The sequence below is a fragment of the Prionailurus bengalensis genome, chromosome A2 (assembly GCF_016509475.1).
Source record: "Prionailurus bengalensis isolate Pbe53 chromosome A2, Fcat_Pben_1.1_paternal_pri, whole genome shotgun sequence".
Classification (NCBI taxonomy): domain Eukaryota; kingdom Metazoa; phylum Chordata; class Mammalia; order Carnivora; family Felidae; genus Prionailurus; species Prionailurus bengalensis.
In genome coordinates, this window is record NC_057348.1 from 41,516,759 (window position 1) to 41,531,489 (window position 14,731).

The 14,731-nt window shown below is 37.2% G+C and overlaps 1 protein-coding gene across 1 annotated transcript in view; it reads right to left on the minus strand.

Annotated features, from left to right (window-relative positions):
- The window catches only part of CNTN3 (contactin 3), a 247,416-nt gene that overhangs the window by 208,834 nt on the left and 23,851 nt on the right, over positions 1-14,731 (minus strand). Inside the window, exon 2 of the mRNA XM_043587946.1 lies at positions 10,360-10,486. Within this exon, the coding sequence (XP_043443881.1) occupies positions 10,360-10,486 (127 nt within the window). The remainder of the gene's footprint in view (positions 1-10,359; positions 10,487-14,731) is intronic.

The following is a 14,731-nucleotide window of genomic DNA, read 5'->3' on the forward strand; positions in this document are numbered from 1 at the left end:
TCAGCTGTTCCCAAATAACTCATTACTGGACCAGAAGTAGTACTCATTTTTGAATTCCAGCTCAGAGTTCTTTACTCATGTCATGTGTCATCTAAAAATTGTTATATTAGTACATAAAATATTTAACTTGGACATATTACGTGCTCTGAAAGCAAATAAAGACATGAAATGTGAATATTATCACAAATGAAAGTACACAAAATACAGTTTGATACCATTTATGTAAAGTTTTAAAACATATAAAGTAGTATCAATGCACTAAACATATTTTAAAATGTGAAAATGAAAAACCTCCACTTTAAGGTATTTTAAAGCTCTCATGGAAAGAAAGTGGGGTATGTTTGGGGGCAATACGAGGAAATTTAGGTTTTTGGTTTTCTTTCTCTTTTTTTAAATGTTTATTTATTTTTGAGAGAGAGAGATCAGGAAAGAGGTAGAAAGAGAGGAGGACAGAAGATCTGCAGCAGGCTCCATGATGACAGCAAAGCCCAACGTGGGTCTTGAACTCACAAACCGTGAGATCATGACCTGAATGGAAGCTAATGTTTAGCCAACTGAGCCACCTACATGCCCCTGTCTTTATTTCTTAAGTTGAGTAGTGGTTTTATGGATGTTCATCATTACACTAGATTATGTGTTTATATCATTTTCTATATCTGAATAATACATAATAAAGTTTTAATGATGGAAGCCATAGGAAATGAACAAATGTATAAGTTTAGTCCCACATTTCAATGGTTTCCAGGCAGGTACAAATGCAGACAAACCACATGGAAGACACAGTCCTACACATGCTGGGTTTGACTTTCAGAGAATAAATATGACAGTAAATCACAAGTGGGTGGGTTGAAATTCTTTTTAATTTTTACTTATTTTTGAAGGAGAGAGAGACAAAGTGTGAGTGGGGGAGGGGCAGAGAGAAGATGACACAGAATCGGAAGCAGGCTCCAGGCTCTGAGCTGTCAGCACAGAGCCCAACGTGGGGTTTGAACTCATGAGCCGTGACATCATGACCTGAGCTGAAGTTGGATGCTTAACCAACTGAGCCACCCAGATGCCCCATGTGGTGGGTTGAATTTTTAAGCAATGAATGGTTTGTAAGCTTCTGAGCATCTTAATGCTTGCATTGGGAAAAACTCTAAACTCAAATCAGAAAAGATGTAGTTAATTTCATACACTTTTGAACGACAGACTCTCATGACAAAGGGTACTTGTATTTTTGTTGCCCAGAAAATACAGTTTGTTGGGGGAAAAGAGGATTTTAGCTCTAGAGTTAGAATCTTTATGGCCTGACTAAACATGTCTGAAGGCTTAATTTGAAAATTGTGTTTTTGTGTTTAGCTGATGAATAATAAAGGTACAGTGGCTATGTGGAAAATTGAAAAGATAAATAAAAATATGGAGAAGCAATTCTTCTTGCCTACTTAGTAGCTGGAAAGATTTAAGATATCATAAAGTATGTAGGAAAATACTTTATATCAGTAAGTGTCTAAGATCTGAAAGCTATCTTCCCAAAGCTTTGACTAAACAACTAAAATGGAAAAGATTTTTTCATGCATAAATATTTCGTACTTTCTTTAGCTCGATCTTCATCACATAGACTGAATGCCTAGATTATTGCATTATGTGAAAAGGCAAAATCTACTCCCTTTTAAATATGTTTCCGCTATGCCAAAAGTAAGTGCTTTGCTTCACCAAACTCTTCAGAGCTAAGACATACCCAAAAGAATATTAATTTTCTTTTAACGAAGTGATACAATTATTTCCCTCCTTCTTAACACTATTTATTATTAAATGGACTTCATCTCCAGATGATATAAAAGTTCTCAGTTATCTTGTTAAACACTGATTATTTTTCCTCTTACTGAAAGTATGTGAATTAAAAAGGTCTGTATTTATTTAAACTCTGAAATGTGTAAGGAATCTCTGGGCCAGAAATTCCAAAAATTATCACATCCTGAGAATATAGTGTACTTAAGTTCCCAATGCAAAATATTCCTATTTAAGCCTGATTTCTAAATATTTCTGATACTTTCTTCTGCATAAGAAACCTTCAAGAAAACTGAAGGCATACACACACTTACTCCTTTTACAAAGTATGTGTCCAATAAATCTACAAATTAGACTAATTTTCTTTGCAGTAAATTGTAATCAACTGCTCAGAGTTCAAGAACAACACATAGTAATAAAGTGTGACAGGTGAGTGGCACATTGAGGCCATGAATTTGGGAAGTTTTTAGAGGCAGATACTGTCTTTTAGTTTTGCACATACATAATTATTTGTAAAAGGTGCAGATGTCCACTTTTAAGAATAAAGTGTGAAGTTCATGAGAAACTCTAAAGTTTCAGAATAAAATCTTTCTGAAATATCAAAATTGCTTTAAAATTCATAAAAGTAACATTTGCGCACCCAAATTCCATTCCAAAAGGCTTAATGCAGTGATCTGGAGCAAGAAAAGACAGCCCAGTGGCTCTTGGGGTTGCATATACCAGTATTTCAATCATATAACATTTACATTGTGCTCTAGAAACAGACTAACCTTGTAGATTTAGCTCAGTGGTAAATGTCACAAGATTAAGCACCTTTGTATAATCATCATGTTGTAACACTCTTGAATGATCTTATAAGTTCATTGCCAGCCTCCAGTGTTCAAATGCTCATTCTACACAAATTAGGATTTGCTTTTAGAATCCACAAGTGAGAAATGGTTTAATATTCATATTTCACAAATCTATTCATTCTCACGCAATGAGCTCTCATCCCCTCGCATTTCTTTGTGTGGAGGTTATCTGTGAATTTTTTTCTGGGCCAATGAGTAGAAGCTGAGGGCTGGATGAGAAGTTCTGGGCTGTGCACTCTGCTAGCCTGAGACAACATTAATTTGATCTATCAACTTCTAAAATCATGTCTGCATTGTCTACACAACAGGGCACTGGTTATGTCCTCACTGGAGAAACACTGGGCAGGTGGGGATAAGGAGGTTGGGCCAAGCCTGTACAATAGAATTGTGGGAGTCTATGGCAAATTTCCCTGTGAACGTTTTTTGAATACAATTTCTTTAAAACATCATGCATACTGTTGAGCCAACAGGTTTTGAATTTTGACTATAACAGCAAAAGGTACCTGACACAGGGGCCATTACAACTGGCAGTTACTACTTTTTCATGAGGAAAACTGTAATTGTTACTTCTGGAAAACATGCTAAAACATCAGTGACTGAGGGTACAAGAATCACTGCCTTCCAATACAAAGAACAAACTGTGTAAGAGTGTGTGTGTGCGCATGCAAACATGAATTTATGTAAGAAGTTAAGTCAGTACAAAAAGCCTACACTTTCAGAGTTGAAAGGTGCTTTTGAAAGCATGACCTCCAATGCATGATGAGTGTTTCAATCACTGCTGAATTCCCACCATCAGCCATAATAGCTGGTGCATGGTAGGGTCTCATAGAAGTTTCCTGAGTGGAGTAACTTAGCCATAACTAACCTCCATATAGTCGTCCCTCCCTGTGGTCAGCCACATTAGAAACAAACATCTCAAAGATGAAGAAGGAATGCATATTTATTTTCATTTACTTAATAATTAGTTTTATTTACTTACCATTCTAGTTATTAGATGATATGGCAACCCTTACACAAAACCTCAATGGCATGAACAACAACCATGAACATAATCATAGACATATCTTGCCACTATAATTTCAGGCACCAAGCCCTAAAATGGGTCTTTCACTAGAACCTGATAACAAGGTTGGAGACTGTCACCCTTTAAAAGTGAAACTAAACTGACTGACATCAGGTAGTTTCAAAATAATCCCTGGATATAATTCACCTCACAGTTGTTTGTACAAAGCTAATGTCCTTCAGGATAGCTATGCTATCACACAAAATCTGGTCAGGAAAACAGAAATACAAACAATAAGCTGGTAAAAAAACAAAAACATCACACGTTAGACTTCAACATAAAGTGAAGAGAACAAAATAATTTGCTGAAATCTTTAGGGAGTGGGGCTAAGTTTTGGAAATAAGCCCACACTAAACACTTGTTAAATCAACGGGCAACACTTTATTTGGGGGTTGACAGGAAAATTAGGAATTTAATCACAGAAGCAATTTGTGGTTTTAGATGTGGCTTTCAAGTTAATAAGCAAATGCATTTGTGTTCAAATGCAATGTTTGTTAATATGTTTACTGAAGTGATGAGAATAATTGCAGCCCTGGAAAGAATGAATGTCTAAATTTGCATATTCAATACTTTATCCAAAAATAACTAGTTAGGCTTCAGCAATAATTGCCAAAGATATAAACGAGTTAAATTGCAATGCTGTGTTTTTTAAAAATTAAGTTTTTAAGATGTGTCTTATGACATAGATTTCCATTTCTTCTCACTCATAGATAAATTTTAAACATACATATTTAAGAAAAAAACACTGGGATTGAAAGCAACTGTTTAGTGTACATAGCTATAGCCTCATTCAGATTGATCACTGATTGCCTTAAAATTACTGGTACAAGAATAATAAAAGAGGTTTGCCATTCCTGCTTTCTCTGTACCTGTTTTTGCTTTTTTCTGGTAGCAGTGCTCCCTCACTCCCTTTGAAGAGGCCACTCCTCACATGACTTGACCTGACCACTCAGAACAATCCTTGTCTTGGCCTCAGTGCTTAGTTAAGAATATGAATGTGACCCAACTGACTTAACCTGGCTTTGGTCCTTATGTGTTATCCTGCCTTTTCACTCCACTGCAAATACACAAGAAAGAACAGCACCAATTGTGATGTGAATTATCTTTTTTATAATTCTGTCTGTAACATCTAAAATCTAACTTCTACATTTTTCTTGGATATTGATTGCTCACACTATTAGCAGTTTTTAAATGTCATGTTTTTTTCTGAGACTATTCAGAACTTTTGATGACACTAGTAGGAAGGATGCCTTCTTTTTCCAGCTGCTAAGGGGAGGATATAAGTAAGCTTTGTGTTCCATGCAATCAGCTTTGTCACCTCACGGGCGATGTGTCTTAAAATGGAGCCCCAAAAAGGAATCGATCCACACTTAAGAATATGCTCTAAAATGTGCTATTGAACACTTCTAACCGTCTGATCCTTCATGACATTCTTGACTCCTAAACATGACCTAATCCCAAATTTGCTTTGTTTTCCCCCATTAACTTCATTCTATTTTTTTTTTCTTGCTCCAATTCAGCATGCACTATTTGCTAGGCATTTGGAAGGTGAGCGTGAAGAACAAACCGTCTTCACCTTTAAGGGGGTTACATCCTACCAAGACAATCACACATTTCATTTTGGTAAGTTTTATCATGCAAGTAGGTATGGAGTAAAATGGGCACTATATCATTGGAGCATGGACCCCCGTACAGCGGATATTAAGAAGGCTTCATGAGAAAGGCAGTAACATAGCCAAGTTTAAAATGCTCTGTAAGAGATGCTGTCTACCTCCACTTCCCTCCGGCACTATAGATATTCTTTACTCTTTAATGGTTAGCAATCATGCCAACCATGTGAACATGTCATTGCTCATACAGCTGACTGTAGGTGTGGGGACCAGAACTGATCAGCTGGAGAAGTCGGGATGCTAAAAGTTGTTGAGCATGAAGATAAACACAGAGAATCAGGCCTACTAATCCAGCAGAAAGGATTTTGTCTCCCGAAGGGCCAAGAGAATTTATTTTTTATTAAAAAAAATTTTTTTTATGTTTATTCATTTTTGAAAGACAGAGACAGACACAGCACAAGCAGGGGTGGGGCGGAGAGGAGGAACTCGGAATCTGAAGCAGGCTCCAGGCTCTGAGCTGTCGGCACAGAGCCCAATGCGGGGCTCGAACTCATGAACCACAAGATCATGACCTGAGCCAAAGTTGGATGCTCAACCGGTGGCTATGCTGCCACCCAGGCGCCCCAGGCCAAAAGAACTTAGAGGAACAAAAACACTTATTTGTCTTGCAGCATAAAAGTGAAATAATAGTGACATCAGATCTTACATGGCAACAAGATAATGTAAGGGAAAAAGTGCATACAATCAAAATATTATACATGCTCTACATGTAGAATGTAGTACATTGTACACAAATGTAGTACATATATGGAGCCATATGTATTACTACATGTGGTACCATGTACAGTAATACGTGGTGTGTGTGTACATATGTGTGTGTGTGTGACTGTGTATATATGGGCAACAAGAAAACTCAGATTTTTCTTCCTTACAGTTTACTCTTTCAATAAATGGTGAGCAGCAATTAGTCGCTCTTATTTTCCTCTTCTACCTTAAACTGAATGCATTTAGTTGATTTTCAGTAAATTCCAATACAGGGAACCATACCTAAAAGGGAGAAACCGTGGCCAGGGGAGATGATATTTTGCAAAGATACTTAGTCCATATAACTTGTATATCCAATATTGTTCACAGTGTACTTTATTAACATAGTTTACTTATTATATAGAGCTGGAAGACAATAAGGTTGTGGTTACTTCCTTTTTGGGAGAACAAAAAAACAGAAAAGCTGTGGATTCAAGGATCAGTCTAGAGGAGAGCCATCCAACAGAACTTTATGGAAGCATAAAAATGGTCTTTGGTTCCTTCCAATACAGTAACTATTAGCCCCACATGTCTACTCAGCACTTGAAATAAAGCTGCTCTGACTGAGGAAATACATTTTTAACGTAACTGATTTAAGTCTCCTGGGTCAACTTTGGGCTGCTGGCTACCACATTGGACAACACAACTCGTAAGTCTCAAGCTAGAATAAATGTTGAAAACATAAAACCCACGTGGGCCACATTTCACTTTAAGACTTATTTTCTTTGGCCTACATTACAAGAGATTCCAAAGAGAAAACACCTGAATTTTAAAACATCTCTTGAAAAGCTTTTGTTGTACTGGACCAGAGACATTACTCAATGTCTCTATATGTTCTCAAGGCACATCCACCTCTTTGAGCTTTTTACCTGCCTGGTCGCCATTAGGTATCTACATATTTTGCCCCAGTCTGCCTCAAACATGTGGTTCCTTTAAAGGCTGAATGGCATCAGTAGAAGTGACTTAGCTGGGGTCTTCCATGTGAGCAAATTGTGAAATAATGGGCATTTATAACCCTACGAAAAGTCAGGGAAAATCCCTCCCACTTAAAAAAGTTACTAATACTCCCTCAGGGTAATCTCTTCTGTCATCATCAGCAATTACAATGAGAATAAATACTAATTAACCTTTAAATATAGGCTTTGGGGCTTAGGTGGGGAGATGGGGTGGGGAGAAGAATAAAATTCTCAATTAAACCCTAACACAAGTAATTTCTCTTGAGAATTTCTGAACTTTTGGATATCTAATATGGCCAATTAAGAGTTCTTTTTACCCAATGGGAGAACCAAGAAAATATCTCTCATCAGACAAATTTGCCCCAGTCTACAAGATAGGCTGTGGGCTTTCAAAGGGTATTCTTTTATCAGACTCTTAAACTTTATTTCAAATCTTGGGAAACAGGGTTGGATTTGTCTTCAACTTGTAAATTTCACATGAACCACTGATTTTCCCCTTGATATCCATCTATCTATCTAACTGCTTATCCTTATAAACCCTTATAAAAATATATCCTTTCTCTGATGTCATGTCAAAAAGCAAATCCCCAACTTCAGTGCTTTTCTATATTTATACCATTTATCTGTAGTTTCTAAAGGATAGTTAAAAAATAAGAACAAGCAAGCATATTTTCTCCTAAAATATTTAAAGAATTCTACAAACTATTCCATGATTGACTATTAAAGTCAAAAGATAGAAGAAAAAAATCAGGCCATAACTGAAGGTGTTGCCTAAGTAGATAAGGTCATAATTACAGCCTACAGGGTTGTATACTCCCATTTATTCCTTCGGCATAACGTCTTACACAGATAACATGAATAACGGGGAGTTGTTGTTACAGGAAAGCCTTGTATTTTCACAATGTAAAGAGGTTCCCTTATGCTTTTTTTCAAAGTCTCGACTTCTAGTGACTATAAACCTTCAGTTTAAGTGGAATTTTATACTGGTTACAAGTCTTAACTTTAGAGAATCTTTAGAGCTATAATGAAAGTGTCTGCTCAATCTGGCTACAAACCAAGTATTTTAGAACCATATCTACCATGTTAAATTTCTTCATTTGTCAGACACAAAACTGATGGATCAATTTAAGTCGCATATCTCCTGGTCTCAGGTACAGATTCTGCTTAAATTGGAACACACCACATCCCAGGCCACAGCATAAAACCTAAGAGGCACTGTGTAAATGGCAGGACCTCTTCATCAACATTTTACACATGGCATCAGTATGTTTAAAGACACTCTCTGGCATTACAATAAATACCTGATAAAGAAATTAACGCAACAACAGGCTATTTCGGGATTTCTGACCTCAAGACTTCTTGCTATTTGATAAAAGTTGACAAATACAATTAAACTGTTAATTTAGAAAAACACTCTTGTCTGACTAAATCTTTTTCCCCTGAACACATTTATCATCAAATTATTCATAAGATAGGGGCACCTGGGTGGCGCAGTCGGTTAAGCGTCCGACTTCAGCCAGGTCACGATCTCGCGGTCTGTGAGTTCAAGCCCCGCGTCGGGCTCTGGGCTGATGGCTCAGAGCCTGGAGCCTGTTTCCGATTCTGTGTCTCCCTCTCTCTCTGCCCCTCCCCCGTTCATGCTCTGTCTCTCTCTGTCCCAAAAATAAATAAACGTTGAAAAAAAAATTTAAATAAAAAAAAAATTATTCATAAGATAAATGCTAGGAATACAACTTCACTGACAACAGAGAAACAGCCCACAGATGAGTCATTCATATGGATTCTTTATCATATTACAGTCATATCTAAAAGGATAATCTTCTGTTTCAGGGAGAAATGAATAGATGAATGAAAATGCCGGCAAAAAAATGTTTCTAGGATAACGTCTTTTATTAAAGTTGATGTATTCATCTTTCTCCCAAAGAAGAAAATATTTTCAGATGTTACATGTGCTCAAGTTTGATTAATTGAACTAACTCATAAAATACAGATTCTTGTATTTTTTTAACTTTATGTTATACTTTTCTTATTTCTACAGCGTGAGGAAGAGGCAGAGAGAAAACTTTTTAGCACCTCTGTCAATTCTGACCAGTAACCTGGAATCATTGTGTATTCTGTTGAAAGTACACAGCAGGTGCTCAATAAATATATCTTTGAATATTATTGAAAGAGACTGACTTAGATTACTTCCAGATGTAAAAATACAAAGGTCTACCTTCTAACCCGATGCTGACCCAATTGAACAATGAATGTTGGCTTCTATTATTTACATGGATTAAGAAAACAACAGAAGTTCTATAAGGTCTGCATTAGTACTCTTACCACTTAGAATTTTATTAACACAGGCTGAAGTATGCTTGTTCTGCAGATTACAGAGGAGGTTTTGCCAAGAAACTAATATTATAAACAGAGTTTTCGAGACAAATGCTCACAGTATTCAAAAGAGCATGTTGTTCTCAAGGTGCCTCGAGCACTTTCTCATTGCCACTTATATGAAAGCAGCATATGCTGTTTATAAATAATTCATTTCTTCATTAAATTGGGTCACCTAAGCACACATAACAGTAAAAATAGTTAATCTTGTGATTTTTTAAAAAAAGTAAATACCCATCCCATCCAAATCATCCACCATCAACCTCCAAATATTAATATTTTTATCTTAAGCGGATGGGAATTCAGACTTTTTTCCCTTATACCTTTCTGTGATGTTTGACGGTTTTCAGTGAACAAGTATTATTCATGTAACCTGAAAAATACATACTCTTACATGAAAAAAAATCTACTAAACTAATATAATTTCTCTTTGAGAATAATGAAAATAACTTTAGTAAGAATGTACTTTATTCCCCTATACTTAGTAAACCTTCACACACATGGTCGGTAAAATGGTAAAGAAAGAAGTACAAATAGCCAAAAAGTAACTTTTTTAAAAACTATGACTTCTAACTACCTTTGAAACATTTGATTTTATCCCCACCATGGATATGTTCCCAATGAGTGCACGTAAACTAATGAGTTTATAAATTAAATTGCACTATAAATCAGTGAAAATGCATTGTTTATTTAAGATATTCTGCTACGTCTTTTTTTAAACAAGGAATTTCATTGTAAAGTGAATAATGAATCAAATATATACAGTATGGATCCAATGTTTATGTATCAGAACTGCTGAACATAGCATACAACTGCAGTTTCGTGTATTATTTCTTACGGATGCCATACATATATTGAAGCAAAAAAAAACCCAAAATCACAATGGCCACACTGTTATTTCTTAATTTGGATTTGCAAACTTTCCACTGTACCTGTAATGAGGTGAAGGGTTGCCTCTTGCTTCACAATTTAAAGTTATTTTTTTATCCTCTGAACCAACAGGGAAAATGCTGTTGCTGGGCTCTCTGATGAACACTGGACCTTGTAAGAGAAGCTCACCTGTAGGGGTGGGAGACATCCAAAAAGCAATTATAATAAGGAAAAGGTATTCTAGAACTGAAGAAGAAAAATAAGCAACCAGTATCTGCTCTTTAAAGCAAACGAAGAAAAAGCAGGGATTGCTTCCCTGGTCTACAATACGTGCTCTGCAGGTATTGCTTTGTCAATGAGGCTCAGTTACACCGTTAACAGCCTAATAACATGTACGGCAGAATGAACATTAGTATGAAAACCACTGCTATATTAATAAAACCTTAAAAGCATAAATAAGCCTGTACTAATTACTTAATCTTTTTAAATATATTTTTTAAAGTTTATTTACTTTTGAGAGAGAGCGTGTACACGCACACATGCACGAGCGGGGGTGGGGGGAGGAGGGTTGGGCAGAGAGCAAGGGAGACAGAGAATGGCAGGCAAGCCCTAAGCTGTCAGTACAGAGCCTGACGTGGGGCTTGATCCCACCAACTGTGAGATCATGACCTGAGCTGAAATCAAGAGTTGGATGCTCAATCCACTGAGCCACCTAGACACCCCTCTAGTAATTACTTTTAATATTATAAACTCTACCTAACTTTTCACTGATGCATATCCTATTACAGGGGCTCTTTTTGTCATAAGGGTCTTTATAAAATGAAAGTTGTGTTCAAAATAAGTTGAATACTTGAGTATGATCTTTCTCATAAAATCTGCCATAAATACAAATCAGAATGTTGACGATATTATTTTTCTGTTTTGACCTCCAATACTCAACATTTGGTGGTATTTCCATTTTATTACCAGCCAATTTAAAAGAAGGTTACAACCCTCAGCAAGTATCTTTTAAAAGGTTTTCTACTTTAGTTAAGGCAATTTGAGTACTTTCTGAGAATTTACACACACACACACAGACACACAGACACACACACACACACACACATCTGTCTTTGTGCCATGAATTTAAAAAGGAACGAGATAACGCCATCAACAAATGCTTATGCTACTTTAGTTGTACAATCATCGCCAGTGCATTTCTGAAAACAAATGAATCCACAGGAAAAAGAAAAGAAAACTCTTCATTCTCCTATCTTGGAAAGGTCAGTAAAATTGGAAGAATTCCTGCTGAAGCAAAGAATGCATAAACCGAGAGACAAAGAGAGCCCATGAGTAGTCAGACAAAGAAAACAAGTTGGAAAAAATGTCCAGAAACTATGAACTTATATTTTGGCTACTTCAAGTAGGAACAGCATTCCTAAGAAATATTTACCATAATTATGAGGATAATAAAATAATACTGTAAATAATCATTGACATGATGAAAACAGCAGTAGCAAAAGCCAGTGTGTGAATCCTACGTGGCCATTACATGTTCTTTAATCTTCACAGAGATAATGATTTCCAATGAACAGAAGAGGAGCACTGGGCCCAAAAGTGGCCAGGAGCGAGGGGCAAGTTCACACACTGCATTTCAGAATGTACACACTCTAGAACACCTGATTTCAGAATCCAGGCAGTGATGCCTGTTGCCTTCTGCTCCAAGAATGTAGCCTTGCCCTTCATCTGGCTATTTCTCTCAGCTTCTGGCAGGTAACCAATGTCATACACGATAGAAACGCTTTTGTTTACGGTGGTGATGGCCACATTACATCTGAGAGTGGGACCAGTCATACTGATAGTCTTGGATGGGGACTGGCGACATCACAAAGATCAACCGTGTAATTGTAGGTAGAAGATTTGATTCACAGGGTATGATCTAACTTGAGCAACTGAGCTCCACTGCATGTGCCTTCATCAGTCCTAACTATGTAATGAAGCCCCAGTAAAAACTCTGGACACTGAGGCTTGACAAGGTTCCCTGGGTGGCAATAGTCCTTGTATATTACCACACATCAATGTCAGGAGGTTTACTCATCCTGAGGACACCAAAAGCTTAGCATTTGGGGTCGTGCTAGACACTGTCTGATGTGTCTCTTCATTTGGCTGATTTTAGCATGTATCCTTTCCCTAAAATAAGCCAGAATTATCAGTATAATAGCTTTCAGTGATGTCTGTCAGTCCTAGCAAATTATCAAAGCCAGAACTTGCAGATGGTGTTAGAAATGCAGGTAGTCTAGGGACTGTGCACTCAAACCTCAAAGTCTGCAAAATCAACATGCCATTAACCCTTAATACTACCTACCACACCTTAAGAAAGCAGCTTGCTTGGGGTACTTGAGTGGCTTAGTTGGTTAGGCTTGGAGTTCAACTCAGGTCATGATCTCAAGGTTTGTGAGTTCGAGCCCCACATCAAGCTCTCTACTGTCAGCACAGAGCCCACTTCAGATTATCTGTCCCTTTCTCTTTCTGCCCCTCCCTCCTCACACTTCTCTCTCACTCTTAAAAATAAAATTAACATTAAAAAAAGGCAGCTTGCTATACTTTCTTGCCAGTCTTTATTTACCTCTGAAGGGAAAATCACACAAGGTAAAAAATCTCACTTTTCTTTGTGGAAAAGGAAAACTTTCAGAAGAAATGGATTTTGAAATAGCTACTAATGCCCCTAATCCAAAAGATCCAATGTTGTCATTTTCTTAAATTTTTCCCCCAAGTAAGTTTATTGCATAAAAATAAATAAATAAAAATAAATAAGTAAATAAATAAATAAATAATCAGCTTCACTAATCAAATTTATGGTCTTGGGAAGCTGAAACTAATTCTAATGCCTATTTGTAAGTATTTACAAATGTGGATTTTTCATAACATTTTTTTTTTCTGGTGGAACAGGTCTTGATTTACTTTGAGTGGCCACTTTATTTCACTTAGGATATGGGATTGCATTATTTTTCTGAAAAACTTTAACATATGTAGCACTTGACAACAATACTATAGTAACATAATGGTGTAGATTTAAAAATTCCAGGTAGATTGGGAAGAGAAGCTGACAGAAGGAAAATTAGCTCGAGATAAGAAAGGGATGATTTCCATAAAAAAGATAAAAAGAGGTGTTTTTAATAATTTCCTATAAGTGGCCACAATGAAAAGCCAAATATGCAATCCAATCACCATCTAACATAAGTCATATCCCAAAATGGTGATCTAATTCTTCTCTAGAGACCCTTATTAATTTTAAATGAAGGTGTTAAATAACTAGAAAACTTTTCATTCTGAGACCCTTTTGGGAAAATGATCACAATAGCTAATTTGCTAACATTTATGTGCCAGGCCCTGTACTAAGGAAAGTATAAGCCTTGCCTCTCTTATTCCCAGGCTACCTTTGACCCCATCTCCTGTGCTATGAGGTCCAGCCATACCGGCACCCTGTGCCACCAATGTCTTGTCTCTGCCTCTGAGACAATGATGACTGCTGTCATATTGGGCTGAGCCACCACCTCCCTTGTTACTCTTGTGTCTGACTTCCTTTTGTCATTCAGAACTCTTCTCAGCTTACATGTGACTGTCCATCCACCCACCTCTCACTTCCACCTTTCACAGAGGTATCAAAGCACATCTTGCTGTATCTCACTATATGTGAACATCATACATGTTCGCATATGTGCTTGCTATTTGGGTCTAATCCTTTGCTCTATCCCCAACTCCTATAACATGGGAGATATTCCCTATCAATCTGTTGAATAAATAAGATGAATGAAGGAATTCTCACAATAACTCTCTATAAAGCAAATACTTTTTATTTTTTTTAATTTTATTTGTTTTTGAGAGAGAGAGAGTATGTGTGGGCGTGTGTGTGTGTGTGTGTGTGTGTGTATGTGTGTGTGTGTGTATGAACAGGGAGGGGCAGAGTGAGAGAGGGAGACACAGAATCTGAAGCAGGCTCCACGCTCTGAGCTGTCAGTACCGAGCCCACCATGGGGCTCGAACCCAAGAACCATGACCTGAGCTGAAGTTGGATACTTAACTGACTGGGCCACTGAGGTGCCCCTAAGGCAGATGCTTTTTTATAGCTAGTGATTGGCAAAGCTGAGATTTTAATTTCAGAGATTATGTTCTCACCTTATAGTTGTTTGGTCTCTCCAGCAGAAAATGAGGCACAGGGTGATTAGACAACCTAACCGTGGCAACACAGGTTTGTTTTGTTTTGTTTTGTCTTGTTTTGTTTTGTGAGAGACTGTGATCAGACCCTAGTGCTCATGTTCTGGGTGCGCTTCCCTTCCCAGTAAACCACACAGTTCTAAATATGGTCAAAGACAAAAACGAACCATCAGCTTGCTTTTTCAACTTCAATATTTTCTGCTAACACTGGGGCTCCCAGCCTGTGAGGTGCACACCCAC